The sequence below is a fragment of the Mytilus californianus genome, unplaced genomic scaffold (assembly GCF_021869535.1).
Source record: "Mytilus californianus isolate M0D057914Y unplaced genomic scaffold, xbMytCali1.0.p SCAF_7, whole genome shotgun sequence".
Classification (NCBI taxonomy): Eukaryota; Metazoa; Mollusca; class Bivalvia; order Mytilida; family Mytilidae; genus Mytilus; species Mytilus californianus.
Window position 1 is genome coordinate 108,717,579 of NW_026262723.1, and position 26,074 is coordinate 108,743,652.

The window sequence follows — 26,074 nt, forward strand, 5'->3', positions numbered from 1 at the left end:
TTTGAAATGTAAAACAGCAATAAAAGCACAGTCATTGACTGTACCTTTGCTTTGGATCAGTCAAATGCTGGTGGGGATTTTTTGTCATCGATGAATTGATATACATCATACACTTCTGTTAAATTAAATGATACAATGTCATGCTCTCAGTTACTGAAAGCTATCCCATATTTTTTAATTTATTGATACAGACATTAATATGTTTTTCTAACTAAGCATTCTACTTAATACTAACATTGGATCAAATTTCTTCTAACAGTTCAAGGTTCAAACTTCAACTGGGTATCATATTTCTTGAGAACGGCCTCCGTGATGGAGTAGTCTAAGTAGTTAAATTACTGTGTCACTAGATTGTCAATACTGAGGTTGTAAGTCAATGAACCCAACAATTGGCAGATGCATTTGACTGTGATCTTAATTGACTTGGATTACCAGTTTTCCTACCACAATTCATGGTTCTCCATGGAAATCCAGTTTTCTCCACTTATAAAAACTGGCCTCCACAATATAGCAATAGTGCTGAAAGTTGCTTTTAAAACCAAAAATCAATCAATGTTGGTAACAGTGAGAGTTTATTCTGTATATAAGTACTGTACCCAATACTACTAGCTGTGGAGGATTTCTCTGTAACAGTGAGAGTTTATTCTGTATATAAGTACTGTACCCAATACTACTAGCTGTGGAGGATTTCTCTGTAACAGTGAGAGTTTATTCTGTATATAAGTACTGTACCCAATACTACTAGCTGTGGAGGATTTCTCTGTAACAGTGAGAGTTTATTCTGTATATAAGTACTGTACCCAATACTACTAGCTGTGGAGGATTTCTCTGTAACAGTGAGAGTTTATTCTGTATATAAGTACTGTACCCAATACTACTAGCTGTGGAGGATTTCTCTGTAACAGTGAGAGTTTATTCTGTATATAAGTACTGTACCCAATACTACTAGCTGTAGAGGATGTCTCTGTAACAGTGAGAGTTTATTCTGTATATAAGTACTGTACCCAATACTACTAGCTGTGGAGGATTTCTCTGTAACAGTGAGAGTTTATTCTGTATATAAGTACTGTACCCAATACTACTAGCTGTGGAGGATTTCTCTGTAACAGTGAGAGTTTATTCTGTATATAAGTACTGTACCCAATACTACTAGCTGTGGAGGATTTCTCTGTAACAGTGAGAGTTTATTCTGTATATAAGTACTGTACCCAATACTACTAGCTGTGGAGGATTTCTCTGTAACAGTGAGAGTTTATTCTGTATATAAGTACTGTACCCAATACTACTAGCTGTGGAGGATTTCTCTGTAACAGTGAGAGTTTATTCTGTATATAAGTACTGTACCCAATACTACTAGCTGTGGAGGATTTCTCTGTAACAGTGAGAGTTTATTCTGTATATAAGTACTGTACCCAATACTACTAGCTGTAGAGGATTTCTCTGTAACAGTGATTCTCTGTAACAGTGAGAGTTTATTCTGTATATAAGTACTGTACCCAATACTACTAGCTGTGGAGGATTTCTCTGTAACAGTGAGAGTTTATTCTGTATATAAGTACTGTACCCAATACTACTAGCTGTGGAGGATTTCTCTGTAACAGTGAGAGTTTATTCTGTATATAAGTACTGTACCCAATACTACTAGCTGTAGAGGATTTCTCTGTAACAGTGAGAGTTTATTCTGTATATAAGTACTGTACCCAATACTACTAGCTGTGGAGGATTTCTCTGTAACAGTGAGAGTTTATTCTGTATATAAGTACTGTACCCAATACTACTAGCTGTAGAGGATTTCTCTGTAACAGTGAGAGTTTATTCTGTATATAAGTACTGTACCCAATACTACTAGCTGTGGAGGATTTCTCTGTAACAGTGAGAGTTTATTCTGTATATAAGTACTGTACCCAATACTACTAGCTGTGGAGGATTTCTCTGTAACAGTGAGAGTTTATTCTGTATATAAGTACTGTACCCAATACTACTAGCTGTGGAGGATTTCTCTGTAACAGTGAGAGTTTATTCTGTATATAAGTACTGTACCCAATACTACTAGCTGTAGAGGATTTCTCTGTAACAGTGAGAGTTTATTCTGTATATAAGTACTGTACCCAATACTACTAGCTGTGGAGGATTTCTCTGTAACAGTGAGAGTTTATTCTGTATATAAGTACTGTACCCAATACTACTAGCTGTGGAGGATTTCTCTGTAACAGTGAGAGTTTATTCTGTATATAAGTACTGTACCCAATACTACTAGCTGTGGAGGATTTCTCTGTAACAGTGAGAGTTTATTCTGTATATAAGTACTGTACCCAATACTACTAGCTGTGGAGGATTTCTCTGTAACAGTGAGAGTTTATTCTGTATATAAGTACTGTACCCAATACTACTAGCTGTGGAGGATTTCTCTGTAACAGTGAGAGTTTATTCTGTATATAAGTACTGTACCCAATACTACTAGCTGTGGAGGATTTCTCTGTAACAGTGAGAGTTTATTCTGTATATAAGTACTGTACCCAATACTACTAGCTGTGGAGGATTTCTCTGTAACAGTGAGAGTTTATTCTGTATATAAGTACTGTACCCAATACTACTAGCTGTAGAGGATTTCTCTGTAACAGTGAGAGTTTATTCTGTATATAAGTACTGTACCCAATACTACTAGCTGTGGAGGATTTCTCTGTAACAGTGAGAGTTTATTCTGTATATAAGTACTGTACCCAATACTACTAGCTGTGGAGGATTTCTCTGTAACAGTGAGAGTTTATTCTGTATATAAGTACTGTACCCAATACTACTAGCTGTAGAGGATTTCTCTGTAACAGTGAGAGTTTATTCTGTATATAAGTACTGTACCCAATACTACTAGCTGTGGAGGATTTCTCTGTAACAGTGAGAGTTTATTCTGTATATAAGTACTGTACCCAATACTACTAGCTGTGGAGGATTTCTCTGTAACAGTGAGAGTTTATTCTGTATATAAGTACTGTACCCAATACTACTAGCTGTGGAGGATTTCTCTGTAACAGTGAGAGTTTATTCTGTATATAAGTACTGTACCCAATACTACTAGCTGTGGAGGATTTCTCTGTAACAGTGAGAGTTTATTCTGTATATAAGTACTGTACCCAATACTACTAGCTGTAGAGGATGTCTCTGTAACAGTGAGAGTTTATTCTGTATATAAGTACTGTACCCAATACTACTAGCTGTAGAGGATGTCTCTGTAACAGTGAGAGTTTATTCTGTATATAAGTACTGTACCCAATACTACTAGCTGTGGAGGATTTCTCTGTAACAGTGAGAGTTTATTCTGTATATAAGTACTGTACCCAATACTACTAGCTGTAGAGGATTTCTCTGTAACAGTGAGAGTTTATTCTGTATATAAGTACTGTACCCAATACTACTAGCTGTGGAGGATTTCTCTGTAACAGTGAGAGTTTATTCTGTATATAAGTACTGTACCCAATACTACTAGCTGTGGAGGATTTCTCTGTAACAGTGAGAGTTTATTCTGTATATAAGTACTGTACCCAATACTACTAGCTTTGGAGGATTTCTCTGTAACAGTGAGAGTTTATTCTGTATATAAGTACTGTACCCAATACTACTAGCTGTAGAGGATTTCTCTGTAACAGTGATTCTCTGTAACAGTGAGAGTTTATTCTGTATATAAGTACTGTACCCAATACTACTAGCTGTGGAGGATTTCTCTGTAACAGTGAGAGTTTATTCTGTATATAAGTACTGTACCCAATACTACTAGCTGTGGAGGATTTCTCTGTAACAGTGAGAGTTTATTCTGTATATAAGTACTGTACCCAATACTACTAGCTGTAGAGGATTTCTCTGTAACAGTGAGAGTTTATTCTGTATATAAGTACTGTACCCAATACTACTAGCTGTGGAGGATTTCTCTGTAACAGTGAGAGTTTATTCTGTATATAAGTACTGTACCCAATACTACTAGCTGTGGAGGATTTCTCTGTAACAGTGAGAGTTTATTCTGTATATAAGTACTGGACCCAATACTACTAGCTGTAGAGGATTTCTCTGTAACAGTGAGAGTTTATTCTGTATATAAGTACTGTACCCAATACTACTAGCTGTGGAGGATTTCTCTGTAACAGTGAGAGTTTATTCTGTATATAAGTACTGTACCCAATACTACTAGCTGTAGAGGATTTCTCTGTAACAGTGAGAGTTTATTCTGTATATAAGTACTGTACCCAATACTACTAGCTGTGGAGGATTTCTCTGTAACAGTGAGAGTTTATTCTGTATATAAGTACTGTACCCAATACTACTAGCTGTGGAGGATTTCTCTGTAACAGTGAGAGTTTATTCTGTATATAAGTACTGTACCCAATACTACTAGCTGTAGAGGATTTCTCTGTAACAGTGAGAGTTTATTCTGTATATAAGTACTGTACCCAATACTACTAGCTGTGGAGGATTTCTCTGTAACAGTGAGAGTTTATTCTGTATATAAGTACTGTACCCAATACTACTAGCTGTAGAGGATTTCTCTGTAATAGTGAGAGTTTATTCTGTATATAAGTACTGTACCCAATACTACTAGCTGTAGAGGATTTCTCTGTAACAGTGATTCTCTGTAACAGTGAGAGTTTATTCTGTATATAAGTACTGTACCCAATACTACTAGCTGTGGAGGATGTCTCTGTAACAGTGAGAGTTTATTCTGTATATAAGTACTGTACCCAATACTACTAGCTGTGGAGGATTTCTCTGTAACAGTGAGAGTTTATTCTGTATATAAGTACTGTACCCAATACTACTAGCTGTGGAGGATGTCTCTGTAACAGTGAGAGTTTATTCTGTATATAAGTACTGTACCCAATACTACTAGCTGTAGAGGATTTCTCTGTAACAGTGAGAGTTTATTCTGTATATAAGTACTGTACCCAATACTACTAGCTGTAGAGGATTTCTCTGTAACAGTGAGAGTTTATTCTGTATATAAGTACTGTACCCAATACTACTAGCTGTAGAGGATTTCTCTGTAACAGTGAGAGTTTATTCTGTATATAAGTACTGTACCCAATACTACTAGCTGTGGAGGATTTCTCTGTAACAGTAAGAGTTTATTCTGTTTATAAGTACTGTACCCAATACTACTAGCTGTGGTGAATTTCTCTGTAACAGTGAGAGTTTATTCTGTATATAAGTACTGTACCCAATACTACTAGCTGTGGAGGATTTCTCTGTAACAGTGAGAGTTTATTCTGTATATAAGTACTGTACCCAATACTACTAGCTGTGGAGGATTTCTCTGTAACAGTGAGAGTTTATTCTGTATATAAGTACTGTACCCAATACTACTAGCTGTGGAGGATTTCTCTGTAACAGTGAGAGTTTATTCTGTATATAAGTACTGTACCCAATACTACTAGCTGTGGAGGATGTCTCTGTAACAGTGAGAGTTTATTCTGTATATAAGAACTGTACCCAATACTACTAGCTGTGTGGAGGATTTCTCTGTAACAGTGAGAGTTTATTCTGTATATAAGTACTGTACCCAATACTACTAGCTGTGGAGGATTTCTCTGTAACAGTGAGAGTTTATTCTGTATATAAGTACTGTACCCAATACTACTAGCTGTAGAGGATTTCTCTGTAACAGTGAGAGTTTATTCTGTATATAAGTACTGTACCCAATACTACTAGCTGTGGAGGATTTCTCTGTAACAGTGAGAGTTTATTCTGTATATAAGTACTGTACCCAATACTACTAGCTGTGGAGGATTTCTCTGTAACAGTGAGAGTTTATTCTGTATATAAGTACTGTACCCAATACTACTAGCTGTGGAGGATTTCTCTGTAACAGTGAGAGTTTATTCTGTATATAAGTACTGTCCCCAATACTACTAGCTGTGGAGGATTTCTCTGTAACAGTGAGAGTTTATTCTGTATATAAGTACTGTACCCAATACTACTAGCTGTAGAGGATTTCTCTGTAACAGTGAGAGTTTATTCTGTATATAAGTACTGTACCCAATACTACTAGCTGTGGAGGATTTCTCTGTAACAGTGAGAGTTTATTCTGTATATAAGTACTGTACCCAATACTACTAGCTGTGGAGGATTTCTCTGTAACAGTGAGAGTTTATTCTGTATATAAGTACTGTACCCAATACTACTAGCTGTGGAGGATTTCTCTGTAACAGTGAGAGTTTATTCTGTATATAAGTACTGTACCCAATACTACTAGCTGTAGAGGATTTCTCTGTAACAGTGAGAGTTTATTCTGTATATAAGTACTGTACCCAATACTACTAGCTGTGGAGGATTTCTCTGTAACAGTGAGAGTTTATTCTGTATATAAGTACTGTACCCAATACTACTAGCTGTGGAGGATTTCTCTGTAACAGTGAGAGTTTATTCTGTATATAAGTACTGTACCCAATACTACTAGCTGTAGAGGATTTCTCTGTAACAGTGAGAGTTTATTCTGTATATAAGTACTGTACCCAATACTACTAGCTGTGGAGGATTTCTCTGTAACAGTGAGAGTTTATTCTGTATATAAGTACTGTACCCAATACTACTAGCTGTGGAGGATTTCTCTGTAACAGTGAGAGTTTATTCTGTATATAAGTACTGTACCCAATACTACTAGCTGTGGAGGATTTCTCTGTAACAGTGAGAGTTTATTCTGTATATAAGTACTGTACCCAATACTACTAGCTGTAGAGGATGTCTCTGTAACAGTGAGAGTTTATTCTGTATATAAGTACTGTACCCAATACTACTAGCTGTGGAGGATTTCTCTGTAACAGTGAGAGTTTATTCTGTATATAAGTACTGTACCCAATACTACTAGCTGTGGAGGATTTCTCTGTAACAGTGAGAGTTTATTCTGTATATAAGTACTGTACCCAATACTACTAGCTGTGGAGGATTTCTCTGTAACAGTGAGAGTTTATTCTGTATATAAGTACTGTACCCAATACTACTAGCTGTGGAGGATTTCTCTGTAACAGTGAGAGTTTATTCTGTATATAAGTACTGTACCCAATACTACTAGCTGTGGAGGATTTCTCTGTAACAGTGAGAGTTTATTCTGTATATAAGTACTGTACCCAATACTACTAGCTGTGGAGGATTTCTCTGTAACAGTGAGAGTTTATTCTGTATATAAGTACTGTACCCAATACTACTAGCTGTAGAGGATTTCTCTGTAACAGTGATTCTCTGTAACAGTGAGAGTTTATTCTGTATATAAGTACTGTACCCAATACTACTAGCTGTGGAGGATTTCTCTGTAACAGTGAGAGTTTATTCTGTATATAAGTACTGTACCCAATACTACTAGCTGTGGAGGATTTCTCTGTAACAGTGAGAGTTTATTCTGTATATAAGTACTGTACCCAATACTACTAGCTGTAGAGGATTTCTCTGTAACAGTGAGAGTTTATTCTGTATATAAGTACTGTACCCAATACTACTAGCTGTGGAGGATGTCTCTGTAACAGTGAGAGTTTATTCTGTATATAAGTACTGTACCCAATACTACTAGCTGTGGAGGATTTCTCTGTAACAGTGAGAGTTTATTCTGTATATAAGTACTGTACCCAATACTACTAGCTGTAGAGGATTTCTCTGTAACAGTGAGAGTTTATTCTGTATATAAGTACTGTACCCAATACTACTAGCTGTGGAGGATTTCTCTGTAACAGTGAGAGTTTATTCTGTATATAAGTACTGTACCCAATACTACTAGCTGTAGAGGATTTCTCTGTAACAGTGAGAGTTTATTCTGTATATAAGTACTGTACCCAATACTACTAGCTGTGGAGGATTTCTCTGTAACAGTGAGAGTTTATTCTGTATATAAGTACTGTACCCAATACTACTAGCTGTGGAGGATTTCTCTGTAACAGTGAGAGTTTATTCTGTATATAAGTACTGTACCCAATACTACTAGCTGTGGAGGATTTCTCTGTAACAGTGAGAGTTTATTCTGTATATAAGTACTGTACCCAATACTACTAGCTGTAGAGGATTTCTCTGTAACAGTGAGAGTTTATTCTGTATATAAGTACTGTACCCAATACTACTAGCTGTAGAGGATTTCTCTGTAACAGTGATTCTCTGTAACAGTGAGAGTTTATTCTGTATATAAGTACTGTACCCAATACTACTAGCTGTGGAGGATGTCTCTGTAACAGTGAGAGTTTATTCTGTATATAAGTACTGTACCCAATACTACTAGCTGTGGAGGATGTCTCTGTAACAGTGAGAGTTTATTCTGTATATAAGTACTGTACCCAATACTACTAGCTGTGGAGGATGTCTCTGTAACAGTGAGAGTTTATTCTGTATATAAGTACTGTACCCAATACTACTAGCTGTGGAGGATTTCTCTGTAACAGTGAGAGTTTATTCTGTATATAAGTACTGTACCCAATACTACTATCTGTGGAGGATTTCTCTGTAACAGTGAGAGTTTATTCTGTATATAAGTACTGTACCCAATACTACTAGCTGTGGAGGATTTCTCTGTAACAGTGAGAGTTTATTCTGTATATAAGTACTGTACCCAATACTACTAGCTGTGGAGGATGTCTCTGTAACAGTGAGAGTTTATTCTGTATATAAGTACTGTACCCAATACTACTAGCTGTAGAGGATGTCTCTGTAACAGTGAGAGTTTATTCTGTATATAAGTACTGTACCCAATACTACTAGCTGTGGAGGATGTCTCTGTAACAGTGAGAGTTTATTCTGTATATAAGTACTGTACCCAATACTACTAGCTGTGGAGGATTTCTCTGTAACAGTGAGAGTTTATTCTGTATATAAGTACTGTACCCAATACTACTAGCTGTGGAGGATGTCTCTGTAACAGTGAGAGTTTATTCTGTATATAAGTACTGTACCCAATACTACTAGCTGTGGAGGATTTCTCTGTAACAGTGAGAGTTTATTCTGTATATAAGTACTGTACCCAATACTACTAGCTGTGGAGGATTTCTCTGTAACAGTGAGAGTTTATTCTGTATATAAGTACTGTACCCAATACTACTAGCTGTGGAGGATTTCTCTGTAACAGTAAAAGTTTATTCTGTATATAAGTACTGTACCCAATACTACTAGCTGTGGAGGATTTCTCTGTAACAGTGAGAGTTTATTCTGTATATAAGTACTGTACCCAATACTACTAGCTGTGGAGGATTTCTCTGTAACAGTGAGAGTTTATTCTGTATATAAGTACTGTACCCAATACTACTAGCTGTAGAGGATTTCTCTGTAACAGTGAGAGTTTATTCTGTATATAAGTACTGTACCCAATACTACTAGCTGTGGAGGATTTCTCTGTAACAGTGAGAGTTTATTCTGTATATAAGTACTGTACCCAATACTACTAGCTGTAGAGGATTTCTCTGTAACAGTGAGAGTTTATTCTGTATATAAGTACTGTACCCAATACTACTAGCTGTGGAGGATTTCTCTGTAACAGTGAGAGTTTATTCTGTATATAAGTACTGTACCCAATACTACTAGCTGTAGAGGATTTCTCTGTAACAGTGATTCTCTGTAACAGTGAGAGTTTATTCTGTATATAAGTACTGTACCCAATACTACTAGCTGTGGAGGATTTCTCTGTAACAGTGAGAGTTTATTCTGTATATAAGTACTGTACCCAATACTACTAGCTGTGGAGGATTTCTCTGTAACAGTGAGAGTTTATTCTGTATATAAGTACTGTACCCAATACTACTAGCTGTGGAGGATTTCTCTGTAACAGTGAGAGTTTATTCTGTATATAAGTACTGTACCCAATACTACTAGCTGTAGAGGATGTCTCTGTAACAGTGAGAGTTTATTCTGTATATAAGTACTGTACCCAATACTACTAGCTGTAGAGGATGTCTCTGTAACAGTGAGAGTTTATTCTGTATATAAGTACTGTTCCCAATACTACTAGCTGTGGAGGATGTCTCTGTAACAGTGAGAGTTTATTCTGTATATAAGTACTGTACCCAATACTACTAGCTGTGGAGGATTTCTCTGTAACAGTGAGAGTTTATTCTGTATATAAGTACTGTACCCAATACTACTAGCTGTGGAGGATTTCTCTGTAACAGTGAGAGTTTATTCTGTATATAAGTACTGTACCCAATACTACTAGCTGTGGAGGATTTCTCTGTAACAGTGAGAGTTTATTCTGTATATAAGTACTGTACCCAATACTACTAGCTGTGGAGGATTTCTCTGTAACAGTGAGAGTTTATTCTGTATATAAGTACTGTACCCAATACTACTAGCTGTGGAGGATTTCTCTGTAACAGTGAGAGTTTATTCTGTATATAAGTACTGTACCCAATACTACTAGCTGTGGAGGATTTCTCTGTAACAGTGAGAGTTTATTCTGTATATAAGTACTGTACCCAATACTACTAGCTGTAGAGGATTTCTCTGTAACAGTGAGAGTTTATTCTGTATATAAGTACTGTACCCAATACTACTAGCTGTGGAGGATTTCTCTGTAACAGTGAGAGTTTATTCTGTATATAAGTACTGTACCCAATACTACTAGCTGTGGAGGATTTCTCTGTAACAGTGAGAGTTTATTCTGTATATAAGTACTGTACCCAATACTACTAGCTGTAGAGGATTTCTCTGTAACAGTGAGAGTTTATTCTGTATATAAGTACTGTACCCAATACTACTAGCTGTGGAGGATTTCTCTGTAACTGTGAGAGTTTATTCTGTATATAAGTACTGTACCCAATACTACTAGCTGTAGAGGATTTCTCTGTAACAGTGAGAGTTTATTCTGTATATAAGTACTGTACCCAATACTACTAGCTGTGGAGGATTTCTCTGTAACAGTGAGAGTTTATTCTGTATATAAGTACTGTACCCAATACTACTAGCTGTGGAGGATTTCTCTGTAACAGTGAGAGTTTATTCTGTATATAAGTACTGTACCCAATACTACTAGCTGTGGAGGATTTCTCTGTAACAGTGAGAGTTTATTCTGTATATAAGTACTGTACCCAATACTACTAGCTGTAGAGGATTTCTCTGTAACAGTGAGAGTTTATTCTGTATATAAGTACTGTACCCAATTCTACTAGCTGTAGAGGATTTCTCTGTAACAGTGATTCTCTGTAACAGTGAGAGTTTATTCTGTATATAAGTACTGTACCCAATACTACTAGCTGTGGAGGATGTCTCTGTAACAGTGAGAGTTTATTCTGTATATAAGTACTGTACCCAATACTACTAGCTGTGGAGGATGTCTCTGTAACAGTGAGAGTTTATTCTGTATATAAGTACTGTACCCAATACTACTAGCTGTGGAGGATGTCTCTGTAACAGTGAGAGTTTATTCTGTATATAAGTACTGTACCCAATACTACTAGCTGTGGAGGATTTCTCTGTAACAGTGAGAGTTTATTCTGTATATAAGTACTGTACCCAATACTACTAGCTGTGGAGGATTTCTCTGTAACAGTGAGAGTTTATTCTGTATATAAGTACTGTACCCAATACTACTAGCTGTGGAGGATTTCTCTGTAACAGTGAGAGTTTATTCTGTATATAAGTACTGTACCCAATACTACTAGCTGTGGAGGATTTCTCTGTAACAGTGAGAGTTTATTCTGTATATAAGTACTGTACCCAATACTACTAGCTGTGGAGGATTTCTCTGTAACAGTGAGAGTTTATTCTGTATATAAGTACTGTACCCAATACTACTAGCTGTAGAGGATGTCTCTGTAACAGTGAGAGTTTATTCTGTATATAAGTACTGTACCCAATACTACTAGCTGTAGAGGATGTCTCTGTAACAGTGAGAGTTTATTCTGTATATAAGTACTGTTCCCAATACTACTAGCTGTGGAGGATGTCTCTGTAACAGTGAGAGTTTATTCTGTATATAAGTACTGTACCCAATACTACTAGCTGTGGAGGATTTCTCTGTAACAGTGAGAGTTTATTCTGTATATAAGTACTGTACCCAATACTACTAGCTGTGGAGGATTTCTCTGTAACAGTGAGAGTTTATTCTGTATATAAGTACTGTACCCAATACTACTAGCTGTGGAGGATTTCTCTGTAACAGTGAGAGTTTATTCTGTATATAAGTACTGTACCCAATACTACTAGCTGTGGAGGATTTCTCTGTAACAGTGAGAGTTTATTCTGTATATAAGTACTGTACCCAATACTACTAGCTGTGGAGGATTTCTCTGTAACAGTGAGAGTTTATTCTGTATATAAGTACTGTACCCAATACTACTAGCTGTGGAGGATTTCTCTGTAACAGTGAGAGTTTATTCTGTATATAAGTACTGTACCCAATACTACTAGCTGTAGAGGATTTCTCTGTAACAGTGAGAGTTTATTCTGTATATAAGTACTGTACCCAATACTACTAGCTGTGGAGGATTTCTCTGTAACAGTGAGAGTTTATTCTGTATATAAGTACTGTACCCAATACTACTAGCTGTAGAGGATTTCTCTGTAACAGTGAGAGTTTATTCTGTATATAAGTACTGTACCCAATACTACTAGCTGTGGAGGATTTCTCTGTAACAGTGAGAGTTTATTCTGTATATAAGTACTGTACCCAATACTACTAGCTGTAGAGGATTTCTCTGTAACAGTGATTCTCTGTAACAGTGAGAGTTTATTCTGTATATAAGTACTGTACCCAATACTACTAGCTGTGGAGGATTTCTCTGTAACAGTGAGAGTTTATTCTGTATATAAGTACTGTACCCAATACTACTAGCTGTGGAGGATTTCTCTGTAACAGTGAGAGTTTATTCTGTATATAAGTACTGTACCCAATACTACTAGCTGTGGAGGATTTCTCTGTAACAGTGAGAGTTTATTCTGTATATAAGTACTGTACCCAATACTACTAGCTGTAGAGGATGTCTCTGTAACAGTGAGAGTTTATTCTGTATATAAGTACTGTACCCAATACTACTCGCTGTAGAGGATGTCTCTGTAACAGTGAGAGTTTATTCTGTATATAAGTACTGTTCCCAATACTACTAGCTGTGGAGGATGTCTCTGTAACAGTGAGAGTTTATTCTGTATATAAGTACTGTACCCAATACTACTAGCTGTGGAGGATTTCTCTGTAACAGTGAGAGTTTATTCTGTATATAAGTACTGTACCCAATACTACTAGCTGTGGAGGATTTCTCTGTAACAGTGAGAGTTTATTCTGTATATAAGTACTGTACCCAATACTACTAGCTGTGGAGGATTTCTCTGTAACAGTGAGAGTTTATTCTGTATATAAGTACTGTACCCAATACTACTAGCTGTGGAGGATTTCTCTGTAACAGTGAGAGTTTATTCTGTATATAAGTACTGTACCCAATACTACTAGCTGTGGAGGATTTCTCTGTAACAGTGAGAGTTTATTCTGTATATAAGTACTGTACCCAATACTACTAGCTGTGGAGGATTTCTCTGTAACAGTGAGAGTTTATTCTGTATATAAGTACTGTACCCAATACTACTAGCTGTAGAGGATTTCTCTGTAACAGTGAGAGTTTATTCTGTATATAAGTACTGTACCCAATACTACTAGCTGTGGAGGATTTCTCTGTAACAGTGAGAGTTTATTCTGTATATAAGTACTGTACCCAATACTACTAGCTGTGGAGGATTTCTCTGTAACAGTGAGAGTTTATTCTGTATATAAGTACTGTACCCAATACTACTAGCTGTAGAGGATTTCTCTGTAACAGTGAGAGTTTATTCTGTATATAAGTACTGTACCCAATACTACTAGCTGTGGAGGATTTCTCTGTAACTGTGAGAGTTTATTCTGTATATAAGTACTGTACCCAATACTACTAGCTGTAGAGGATTTCTCTGTAACAGTGAGAGTTTATTCTGTATATAAGTACTGTACCCAATACTACTAGCTGTGGAGGATTTCTCTGTAACAGTGAGAGTTTATTCTGTATATAAGTACTGTACCCAATACTACTAGCTGTGGAGGATTTCTCTGTAACAGTGAGAGTTTATTCTGTATATAAGTACTGTACCCAATACTACTAGCTGTGGAGGATTTCTCTGTAACAGTGAGAGTTTATTCTGTATATAAGTACTGTACCCAATACTACTAGCTGTAGAGGATTTCTCTGTAACAGTGAGAGTTTATTCTGTATATAAGTACTGTACCCAATTCTACTAGCTGTAGAGGATTTCTCTGTAACAGTGATTCTCTGTAACAGTGAGAGTTTATTCTGTATATAAGTACTGTACCCAATACTACTAGCTGTGGAGGATGTCTCTGTAACAGTGAGAGTTTATTCTGTATATAAGTACTGTACCCAATACTACTAGCTGTGGAGGATGTCTCTGTAACAGTGAGAGTTTATTCTGTATATAAGTACTGTACCCAATACTACTAGCTGTGGAGGATGTCTCTGTAACAGTGAGAGTTTATTCTGTATATAAGTACTGTACCCAATACTACTAGCTGTGGAGGATTTCTCTGTAACAGTGAGAGTTTATTCTGTATATAAGTACTGTACCCAATACTACTAGCTGTGGAGGATTTCTCTGTAACAGTGAGAGTTTATTCTGTATATAAGTACTGTACCCAATACTACTAGCTGTGGAGGATTTCTCTGTAACAGTGAGAGTTTATTCTGTATATAAGTACTGTACCCAATACTACTAGCTGTGGAGGATGTCTCTGTAACAGTGAGAGTTTATTCTGTATATAAGTACTGTACCCAATACTACTAGCTGTAGAGGATGTCTCTGTAACAGTGAGAGTTTATTCTGTATATAAGTACTGTACCCAATACTACTAGCTGTGGATGATGTCTCTGTAACAGTGAGAGTTTATTCTGTATATAAGTACTGTACCCAATACTACTAGCTGTGGAGGATTTCTCTGTAACAGTGAGAGTTTATTCTGTATATAAGTACTGTACCCAATACTACTAGCTGTGGAGGATGTCTCTGTAACAGTGAGAGTTTATTCTGTATATAAGTACTGTACCCAATACTACTAGCTGTGGAGGATTTCTCTGTAACAGTGAGAGTTTATTCTGTATATAAGTACTGTACCCAATACTACTAGCTGTGGAGGATTTCTCTGTAACAGTGAGAGTTTATTCTGTATATAAGTACTGTACCCAATACTACTAGCTGTGGAGGATTTCTCTGTAACAGTGAGAGTTTATTCTGTATATAAGTACTGTACCCAATACTACTAGCTGTGGAGGATTTCTCTGTAACAGTGAGAGTTTATTCTGTATATAAGTACTGTACCCAATACTACTAGCTGTGGAGGATTTCTCTGTAACAGTGAGAGTTTATTCTGTATATAAGTACTGTACCCAATACTACTAGCTGTAGAGGATTTCTCTGTAACAGTGAGAGTTTATTCTGTATATAAGTACTGTACCCAATACTACTAGCTGTGGAGGATTTCTCTGTAACAGTGAGAGTTTATTCTGTATATAAGTACTGTACCCAATACTACTAGCTGTAGAGGATTTCTCTGTAACAGTGAGAGTTTATTCTGTATATAAGTACTGTACCCAATACTACTAGCTGTGGAGGATTTCTCTGTAACAGTGAGAGTTTATTCTGTATATAAGTACTGTACCCAATACTACTAGCTGTAGAGGATTTCTCTGTAACAGTGATTCTCTGTAACAGTGAGAGTTTATTCTGTATATAAGTACTGTACCCAATACTACTAGCTGTGGAGGATTTCTCTGTAACAGTGAGAGTTTATTCTGTATATAAGTACTGTACCCAATACTACTAGCTGTGGAGGATTTCTCTGTAACAGTGAGAGTTTATTCTGTATATAAGTACTGTACCCAATACTACTAGCTGTGGAGGATTTCTCTGTAACAGTGAGAGTTTATTCTGTATATAAGTACTGTACCCAATACTACTAGCTGTAGAGGATGTCTCTGTAACAGTGAGAGTTTATTCTGTATATAAGTACTGTACCCAATACTACTAGCTGTAGAGGATGTCTCTGTAACAGTGAGAGTTTATTCTGTATATAAGTACTGTTCCCAATACTACTAGCTGTGGAGGATGTCTCTGTAACAGTGAGAGTTTATTCTGTATATAAGTACTGTACCCAATACTACTAGCTGTGGAGGATGTCTCTGTAACAGTGAGAGTTTATTCTGTATATAAGTACTGTACCCAATACTACTAGCTGTGGAGGATTTCTCTGTAACAGTGAGAGTTTATTCTGTATATAAGTACTGTACCCAATACTACTAGCTGTGGAGGATTTCTCTGTAACAGTGAGAGTTTATTCTGTATATAAGTACTGTACCCAATACTACTAGCTGTGGAGGATTTCTCTGTAACAGTGAGAGTTTATTCTGTATATAAGTACTGTACCCAATACTACTAGCTGTGGAGGATTTCTCTGTAACAGTGAGAGTTTATTCTGTATATAAGTACTGTACCCAATACTACTAGCTGTGGAGGATTTCTCTGTAACAGTGAGAGTTTATTCTGTATATAAGTACTGTACCCAATACTACTAGCTGTGGAGGATTTCTCTGTAACAGTGAGAGTTTATTCTGTATATAAGTACTGTACCCAATACTACTAGCTGTGGAGGATTTCTCTGTAACAGTGAGAGTTTATTCTGTATATAAGTACTGTACCCAATACTACTAGCTGTAGAGGATTTCTCTGTAACAGTGAGAGTTTATTCTGTATATAAGTACTGTACCCAATACTACTAGCTGTGGAGGATTTCTCTGTAACAGTGAGAGTTTATTCTGTATATAAGTACTGTACCCAATACTACTAGCTGTGGAGGATTTCTCTGTAACAGTGAGAGTTTATTCTGTATATAAGTACTGTACCCAATACTACTAGCTGTGGAGGATTTCTCTGTAACAGTGAGAGTTTATTCTGTATATAAGTACTGTACCCAATACTACTAGCTGTGGAGGATGTCTCTGTAACAGTGAGAGTTTATTCTGTATATAAGTACTGTACCCAATACTACTAGCTGTGGAGGATTTCTCTGTAACAGTGAGAGTTTATTCTGTATATAAGTACTGTACCCAATACTACTAGCTGTGGAGGATTTCTCTGTAACAGTGAGAGTTTATTCTGTATATAAGTACTGTACCCAATACTACTAGCTGTGGAGGATTTCTCTGTAACAGTGAGAGTTTATTCTGTATATAAGTACTGTACCTAATACTACTAGCTGTAGAGGATTTCTCTGTAACAGTGAGAGTTTATTCTGTATATAAGTACTGTACCCAATACTACTAGCTGTGGAGGATTTCTCTGTAACAGTGAGAGTTTATTCTGTATATAAGTACTGTACCCAATACTACTAGCTGTGGAGGATTTCTCTGTAACAGTGAGAGTTTATTCTGTATATAAGTACTGTACCCAATACTACTAGCTGTGGAGGATTTCTCTGTAACAGTGAGAGTTTATTCTGTATATAAGTACTGTACCCAATACTACTAGCTGTGGAGGATGTCTCTGTAACAGTGAGAGTTTATTCTGTATATAAGTACTGTACCCAATACTACTAGCTGTGGAGGATGTCTCTGTAACAGTGAGAGTTTATTCTGTATATAAGTACTGTACCCAATACTACTAGCTGTAGAGGATGTCTCTGTAACAGTGAGAGTTTATTCTGTATACAAGTACTGTACCCAATACTACTAGCTGTAGAGGATGTCTCTGTGACTGAGACATGCAGCAACAATCAATTTCTCCCTAAGAGTTGGAACTTTCCCATTACAATTTATCATGTCTATGTATTAGCATTGGAACTTTCCCATTACAATTTATTATGTCTATGTATTAGCACTGGATCTTTCCCATTACAATTTATCATGTCTATGTATTAGCATTGGAACTTTCCCATTACAATTTATTATGTCTATGTATTAGCACTGGATCTTTCCCATTACAATTTATTATGTCTATGTATTAGCACTGGATCTTTCCCATTACAATTTATTATGTCTGTGTATTAGCATTGGATCCTTTAAGACAGAACAAACTAAAAAGGACATTTCTACTAATTCTTTACTGTTGTTTCATCTATTTTTAATGATTGAAAAATAATTGTATTTTCACGGATATATGTTTTTGTCATTTTTGTCGAGCCTGCGACTTTTTTCGCAAATGCGTGACATAGCGATCCTATATTCTGTTGTCGTCTGAATTAAGGGATAAATCATCAAGCAATTTAAAAATTATCTTCTTTATCATTTGTTCATTCAATAAATTTATGTTTCAACTCTTTTATAAATCTATAGATTTGATTGCATACTGTATTCATTTTTTACATGCATAACTTTTTTCATACATTTCAAACATTTTATCTCATTAACTGTAAATCTATTATGTGTGTTCCCCTATCACACTGAAAACAAAGACAACAGCAAAAACAGGCGAGACACTGGGTTCCGCGGAACCCTAACAAATTTTTACAAGTTCTGCTTTCAACTCAATAGTCTTTTTTAGTGGATAGATAAATTGTCATTTTAACAAAGTTTTGCCTTCTTTTCTATGGGAAATATGTATTTCCTCAATTTCTTGTACATGTTGTATGTGGTTTACCTTGTTCTATGAAGCCAGGAGCATTAGTATTCCACGAATGATAGTGAATTCACAGATTGTAAAATACAACAATTATTCTTATGGTTATTTTATTTTAAATATTCTTGAAGAGTTAAAATTCTGTCATTAAATTAACAGATTAGGTTTCAACAAGAACCTTAGAGGCTACAATGAAGGATTATTGGAAATATATAGAGGTGGAAAATGGGGACTTGTTTGTGATGATGATTGGGATGATCAAGATGCTGATGTAGCCTGCAGACAATTAGGATTTACTTTGTAAGTATTTCTCATCAAATTTGTTGATCTTATTCCTATTATTTGTGGAGGAAAGTTGTGTTCCCATGGTGACCACTGATGTTGTCAAATAACTGACAAAATCACATTCTGGGTGTTTCAAGCATTGTCATATTTGCAGAGAACACCAAATTAACATTTAACCATGACAACTTACAAGTGTAGGAGATTTCTTCAGAGAATGTCATATTTATTTATTTTCATGACAATTGATATAATCTATTGGCAGCAGTAAAACATTTGAAAACAGTTCTGTTGTGCTGTCTAATAGTTTTGGTAACTCTTGTTATCCTTCTCTCTTCATTATTTCTCAGCCTGTTTTGATGTTTGTTTCACCAAGCAAGATTAGTCATGCTTGAGCTTATATAACATTCCCTCCGTCAATAGTATGATTGTTGTTTGGAACTTCATGAATGCCCAGTCATTTAAAGTTCAGCTTGCACTTGGCATTTCTAAAGACAAATGCTATTGATTTGAGTAATGATAATCATATAAAGCATTCTACTTATAGTCTGTTTTTTTTTGTGGTATAAAAGTTGCATAGTTTCATGATAGTGTTTCTTCTCAGAGGAGCATTGAGACCCTTGTACAGAAAGACTGCAGACCAGGATCAATGGGACAGCTCATCATTTGTGCTGAACAATGTACAGTGCCTTGGTAATGAGAGATCCCTGCTTAATTGTCCATACAGTACCAGTACAGAATGTCAGATCTCAGAAGCTGTATCAGTTACCTGTGTCATGCAGGATACAACAGGTAAATCTATTGTAAACAATACAGTGTCTTGGTAATTAAAAATCACTGCTCACTTGTCTATACAGTCACAGTACAGTTGATTAAATCTCAGGTGTCTGTTACTCATGTCATGCCAGATACAACAGGTATTATACATGTGTCATGCAGGATACAATAGGTAAGTTACCTGTGTCACACAGAATATCAAAGTAAGTTACCTGTGTCATGCATAATATATAAGTAAGCTATCTGGGTCATGCATAATATATCAATAAGCTACATGCGGAGGATGTGCCATGCATGAAATATAAGTTATCTACATGTGTCTCATGCATACTATATCAGTAAGCTACCTTTCTCATGCATAATATAAAATTAAGCTACCTGTGTCATGCCTAATATATAAGTAAGCTACATGTGTCATGCATAATATACCAGTAAGCTTCCTGTGTCATGCATAATATATTTAAAAACTACCAGTGTCTTGCAGAATATATAAGTAAGCTACCTGTGGCATGCATAATACGTAAGTAAGCTACCTGTGTCATGCAGAATACAACAGCTAAGTTACAGCAGTATACAACAGGTAAATTACCTGTGTCATGCAGAATTCATAAGTCAGCTACCTGTGTCTTTGTGTCATGAAGAGTAAATAAGTAAGTCACCTGTGTCATGCAGAATATATAAGTAAGTTACCTCTGCCATGCAAGATACAACAGGTAAGTTACCACATGATACAACAGGGAAGTTACGTGTGTCATGCAGAATTTATAAGTCAGCTACCTGTGTTTTTATGTCATGCAGAAAATACAAGTAGGTTACCTGTGTCATGCAGGATACAACAGGTAAGTTACCTTTGTCATTCAGAATACATAGTTAAGCTACCTGTGTCTGTGTGTCATACAGGTAGATACTAGTAAGTTACCTATGGCATGCAGAAAATATAAGTAAGCTACCTGTGTCATGCAGGATATAACAGGTATGTTAACTGCATCATGCAGAACTTATAAGTCAGCTACCTGTGTTTTTGTGTTATGCAGAAAATACAAGTAAGTTACCTGTGTCATGCAAGATATATAAGTAAGTTACCTGTGTCATGCAATATATATAAGTAAGTTACCTGTGTCATGCAAGATATATAAGTAAGTTACCTGTGTCATGCAAGATATATAAGTAAGTTACCTCTGCCATGCTGGATACAACAGGTAAGTTACCACCTGATACAACAGGTAAGTTGAAGCAGGATACAATAGGTGAATTACCTGTGATATGCTAGATAGGATAGGTAAGTTACCTGTGTCATGCAGGATACATCAGGTAAGTTAGTCCAGGAATCAACAGGTGTATTACCTGTGTCATGCAGGATACAACAGGTAAGTTAGTCCAGGAATCAACAGGTGAATTACCTGTGTCATGCAGGATACATCAGGTAAGGTAGGTAGATAAGTAGTTATACAGTGTCTTAGTGATATGGAAAGATCACCTCTCACTTGTTCAAACAATGGCAGTTCACTTTCTCATATCTTCAAGTTATTTGTCACAATGAACATAAATAAAATAAAAGTAAAATATCACAGTGCTCATAGCTGTTCACTATATATGATCCTTATATATGGATATTATTCAAATCAAATCAAATCAAATATTTTTTTGTCATATAAACTTTACAGTTTGTGACCAACATGTATTAACACAATAAACATATATACATACATATCAAACAAACACAATAAAAACAGCATCAAAATTTATAAAAACAAACAAGCTGTTAAGAGTCCCCTGCCCTCAGTTCTTATTGTAAGTCTCTAAGTCTTTTGTGTTTGTTCTGAAATCAGTGAAAAATACAATCAAGCAGTGATATCTAGGAAGAATTTTTCTGGATTCATTAATAGTTGGTTGAAGCTAATATTATATTCATATATATGGTGAAATAAATTTTGGATAGCAAGTAATATAGTCTTCTAAGTTACTCTGCAGATGGATAGGGACCAGCACAAGACATTAGAGTGATGATTTTGCCAAGGAAAAAAAAACTTCAACCTATAAAAACAATAAGATATGTGTCTCTAATTTAGTGTCATAACTGAGTACCTTTACTTGTTATCAGAAGACTTCTTTCACAACATGATTTATTTTGTCCATTATAGATTGTGGTGAATCAAGTTCAGGAAAATGGATAGCTGGAGAGAATTCTTGTTATATGATCAAACCAATCCATAATGGAGATAACGTAAAGAAAATTCTGAAGGAATGTGCTGGTCAGAATGGCGAGTCACATCTAGCTCTGATAGAGTCTGAAGCTGAACATTATTTCGTATCTAACATATTGTCCAGACACAAAGAAGGTTATTGACTTCATAGTTATAATCCTGTAGAATTGTGTTAAATTGTTTTGTTTCAATCACAACTAAAGTCAACGTCAGGTTTGATTTTCCGGATTAGGTCATGTTCCTCACTAACTGTCTGGTGTAAAATATTTGGTATGTAGTTAGGTTGTATCAAGTATATGTTGATTTGACAAATTTCATATTGACTTTTACTCATCATCTCATTACATTTTAATAATTAGGTCTGTTCCTCACTAACTGCCTATAGTACTTTTCTGGTCAGCAATATGGATTTTTTGTTGAGAAAAAAATGTCTGTGTGACATATTTTATTTGACCTCAAACATATTTTTATGCTCCAAAGGTGAAGTTGAGTTATCAAGATAAGGTCTCCTAAGTCAACAATAATTGTTATATAGATTTGTTTAACCAAATATATGTCCTCATTTCAAACTGTTCCTCATCATCAGTAGGTAGAAATGATGAGTCTACAAGTTAAGCTTTTAATATCAGAAATGATAACAGAATTTTGTATAGGTGAAAACCTTAGGTAGTTTCAGAACTCATTTAAAAAATCAAAAATTTAACTAGGCAAGTAATTATTTTGTCAGCTCATATTTAGATATTGTTATTTTTTCAAAGAGTTTTGAATTTAAATTTTGGGGTTCAAGTGGGATGGCCTGACATGAAGCTGGATAATTTAGCCAATAACTCCTCAATTAACTTGAAATTTTCAAAAACCAAACTACTAAAGGAACTATCAAATTTCATAGATACCTTAAATATTTTATTTGTATGGTTAATGTGGAAGTCTGTATTTTAAAACTGATGGACTTTTTAATTCAAACATTTATGTGTTTCAGAGTTTAGTATGACGTCCATTTTCACTGAACTAGTACACATTTTTGTTTAGAGGCCAGCTGAAGCCTGCCTCCGGGTACAGGATTTTCTCGCTGTGTTGAAGACCAATTGGTGGCCTTGGGCTGTTTTATGCTCTTTGGTCGGGTTGTTGTCTCTGACACATTCCCCATTTCCATTCTCATTTTTATGTAAATACTTAAGTAAAATAGATCGTGTGCTCATAATTAAAGAGTCAAAGAGACATCAACCCAACAACCTAAGTTACCCAAAAGAGACTTAAAGAGGTCAACATACAACCTCCAGAAATAGATATGCGTCCTCATGACTCTTTTGTAAAAATGATACTTTGAAGTTTACAAATTTATATTGCATTCATTTAAAGTTGCCTCCACAAAAATCTACATGGTTGATACAGATTTTTTGTGGAGACTTTGAATAGATGAACATTTCATTTTTCAGATATTGACAGAATTATTCTGAGTTCTAAATTGAGCAAGAAGAAAGGTTCTGTATGGAAATGGCAGAAATTTACTAGGAAACAGGATGGAAATAATAAATGGAAAGGAAAAATGGAGAAAAAATTAGTGAAGATGAACTACAAAAAATGGTTCCCTGGTTTGTGTATTTTAGTACCTTTTAAAAAAAACACAACTGTTTCATGTAAAGTACAGGGTGGTTGGTGACTCCCCTATTCCCAATGAAAATTGTATTCAAATGACAGCAAGTCAATTTTATGTCCATTAGAATTTGCTCAATAATTGAAAATGGTTCTGATGATGTCATCAGTAGCTGTGTATAAATTACTAAAAGCCCCTAGTAATTTTTAATGACAAATTAGTTTTTCCCTATATATTCTATCATAAGATTTTCTTTTTAATGAAAATGATGTACCCATAAATTGATATAATGCAGTAAAAAGTATAAAGGTTACGTCCACTGGTAATCAGTTTTGAATTCTTATAAGTTAGTATTTCTTCAGTAATGACATTCTTTAAATGGAATTATTTGCTCTCAAACAATTTTAAACTTTTTTTCATGTTTCAGTATTTTTATAAACACATATAAGTGGATGGAACAAATTTTATACTTTATTTTAATTTATTATTCTTTTTAAGGTTGGGAGCCAACTCAGTTTGGTGCAGAGCCCTCTAGAAGTAAAGGGAAATACCAGTGTATGACTCTCAGTAACAAGTATCACCAGCCAGGATATGGACCTTCGCCTGTGGGTTTCTACTTCTTTGATAGTGCTCCCTGTAAACCAGACAAGAAAGAGAAATCTTACTTTTTGTGTGAGACGCCACGCAAACACGAGTATAGTCAGTCTATTAGAGCAGGAGAAGAGGGTTAGTATACTATGTACATCACCATGGTAACTTGAGTACTGTAAATTCAGAAATTATTGCGTGCATTTATTATTGCGATTTTGTCTTTTTAGACTAAAATGCGATTTTAATTTTTGCAATATTGAGAAAAATCCTGTTTAATTCATATAAAAAAATTTCAAAATGGGTGTTTAAATTATTGCGATTATAACCCTGTTGCATTTTTCGCAATAATGAAAACAGCGCAATAATTTCTGAATTTACAGTATAAATGAATTGCAGTAGGAGAAGAGGGTTAATATATATACATCACCATGGTAACCTGATTATATCCAGGTTGTCAGAGCAGGCTAAGGAAAGTAACTGGAAATTGTCATTGTAGCTAAAACTTTCTTACTTTATATGTTCTTGTCTGCAAGAGCTGTAGAAGACGATGAGTATTATGCATCACCATAGCAACCAAAATACATCCAGTTCAATAGGAGATGGAGTATAAGTGAACTTTTGCAATTGTGTGTCTTGAAAATCATGCTGTGAGCTTCAGAATTTTGTTTATTTTTACTCCTATGTTTTATAATACATGTACCTTTTATACTTGTATCTAGTTGTATAGACATCTGATAGACACAAAAATGCCAAAAGTAATAAATAAAAAACTGTTAAAAGATATATATGTTTAATTTGTTTTTTAGAATGTTACACAGATAATGGTGAGTCCTATAGAGGTACTACTGCAGTCACCAAAGATGGTACTCCATGTACTAGATGGACCTTATCTGATTATGCCAATCCATGGACCCATCCAGGAAAGGTAGGACTTTTTAGATACTGTTGAGTCTCACTTGTTGGTTGTGATGAGGATAAGAACAGCAAATATTTTATGCTCATTATAAAAAAATTAATGTTCACTAAAAAAAAACACAAATTGAATTGCATGTTTCATTCTATTTGAACATTTATGAAATTGCAGGTTTCATTTTCAAAGTAAGTTTTTATTGATGGTACATATTTGATTTCAAAAATATTTCTTATAAACCTTACAAACCTCCTGTTTCTGCCATGGCTTTTTTTTGTCAACCCTGAAAGTTAGTATGAACAATTCCCTTTTCCATGCCTTCTAGATTTAAAAGAATGATTTACACATCTTGTCAAATACATGCATAATTGAAAAGAAACTACAAATGTTGTAATACAACAAGTCAAGGATTAAACCTTTGAAAACAATTTGTTTGTGGTTACATATACTGATGATTGGTCTTGTGTATAATGGTATACCAATGTTTGTCTGTCCATCCGTTCTTTGGTGCATCTGTCCATCTGTTGGTCAATACATTCAAATTTGCCAATTCTTATGTAATTTTAACACAACTTTAGGATTGACAGAAGAAAGCTAACAGCTTTTAATTCTGATAATATTTTGCTCTTCTTTTAAATTTTACAAACTTTTATAATTTCAATAGGAGCATTGCATTTTTGTCACTTGATATATAATCAAAAGTTTTTATTTCCAATGATTAAGATTAGCTTTGCTAACCTTTCCTCCTGTCAACAAATTGACAGACAGGAAATGGTTGAAATTTAAACAATGAATCTTTAAATTATGACCGAGGTTGCATTTTCATAAGATGTTGGAATTTGTAAGAGATGAAATTGGTTTGATTTGGAAGGTAATTAATGGACTGGTGAATTCATTTAACAAAGGGTTAATTATTTTTATGCCCCCGCAACTAAAAGTTGGGGGGCATATTGTTTTACTCCTGTCTGTCTGTTTGTCCTTCTGTCTGTGCGTCCCATTATCGGTATATAGTTATTCCAGATAACTCCTCCTACAGTTTGAATGCTAGGAAGTTTTCACTTTGCTGGCTGTTTGTACATATATTGAAGGTGTGCATGTGGTCAGGGTTTTGATTTTTATTAATATTTGCTC

General features: G+C 35.3%; 1 protein-coding gene across 5 annotated transcripts in view; it reads left to right on the plus strand.

The window, feature by feature from the left end:
- Positions 1–26,074, plus strand: part of LOC127709817 (deleted in malignant brain tumors 1 protein-like) — a 127,522-nt gene that overhangs the window by 20,751 nt on the left and 80,697 nt on the right. For 3 of the 5 annotated variants that reach the window (XM_052215472.1, XM_052215471.1, XM_052215473.1), the window contains exons 3-8: positions 18,745–18,885; positions 19,472–19,659; positions 21,786–21,983; positions 23,285–23,440; positions 23,941–24,168; positions 24,840–24,958. In XM_052215472.1, coding sequence (XP_052071432.1) covers positions 18,745–18,885; positions 19,472–19,659; positions 21,786–21,983; positions 23,285–23,440; positions 23,941–24,168; positions 24,840–24,958 — 1,030 coding nt within the window. Of the gene's footprint in view, positions 1–18,744; positions 18,886–19,471; positions 19,660–20,457; positions 20,484–20,990; positions 21,012–21,785; positions 21,984–23,284; positions 23,441–23,940; positions 24,169–24,839; positions 24,959–26,074 lie in introns of those variants that run through there. The other 2 variants (XM_052215475.1, XM_052215476.1) reach the window with 2 other exon arrangements.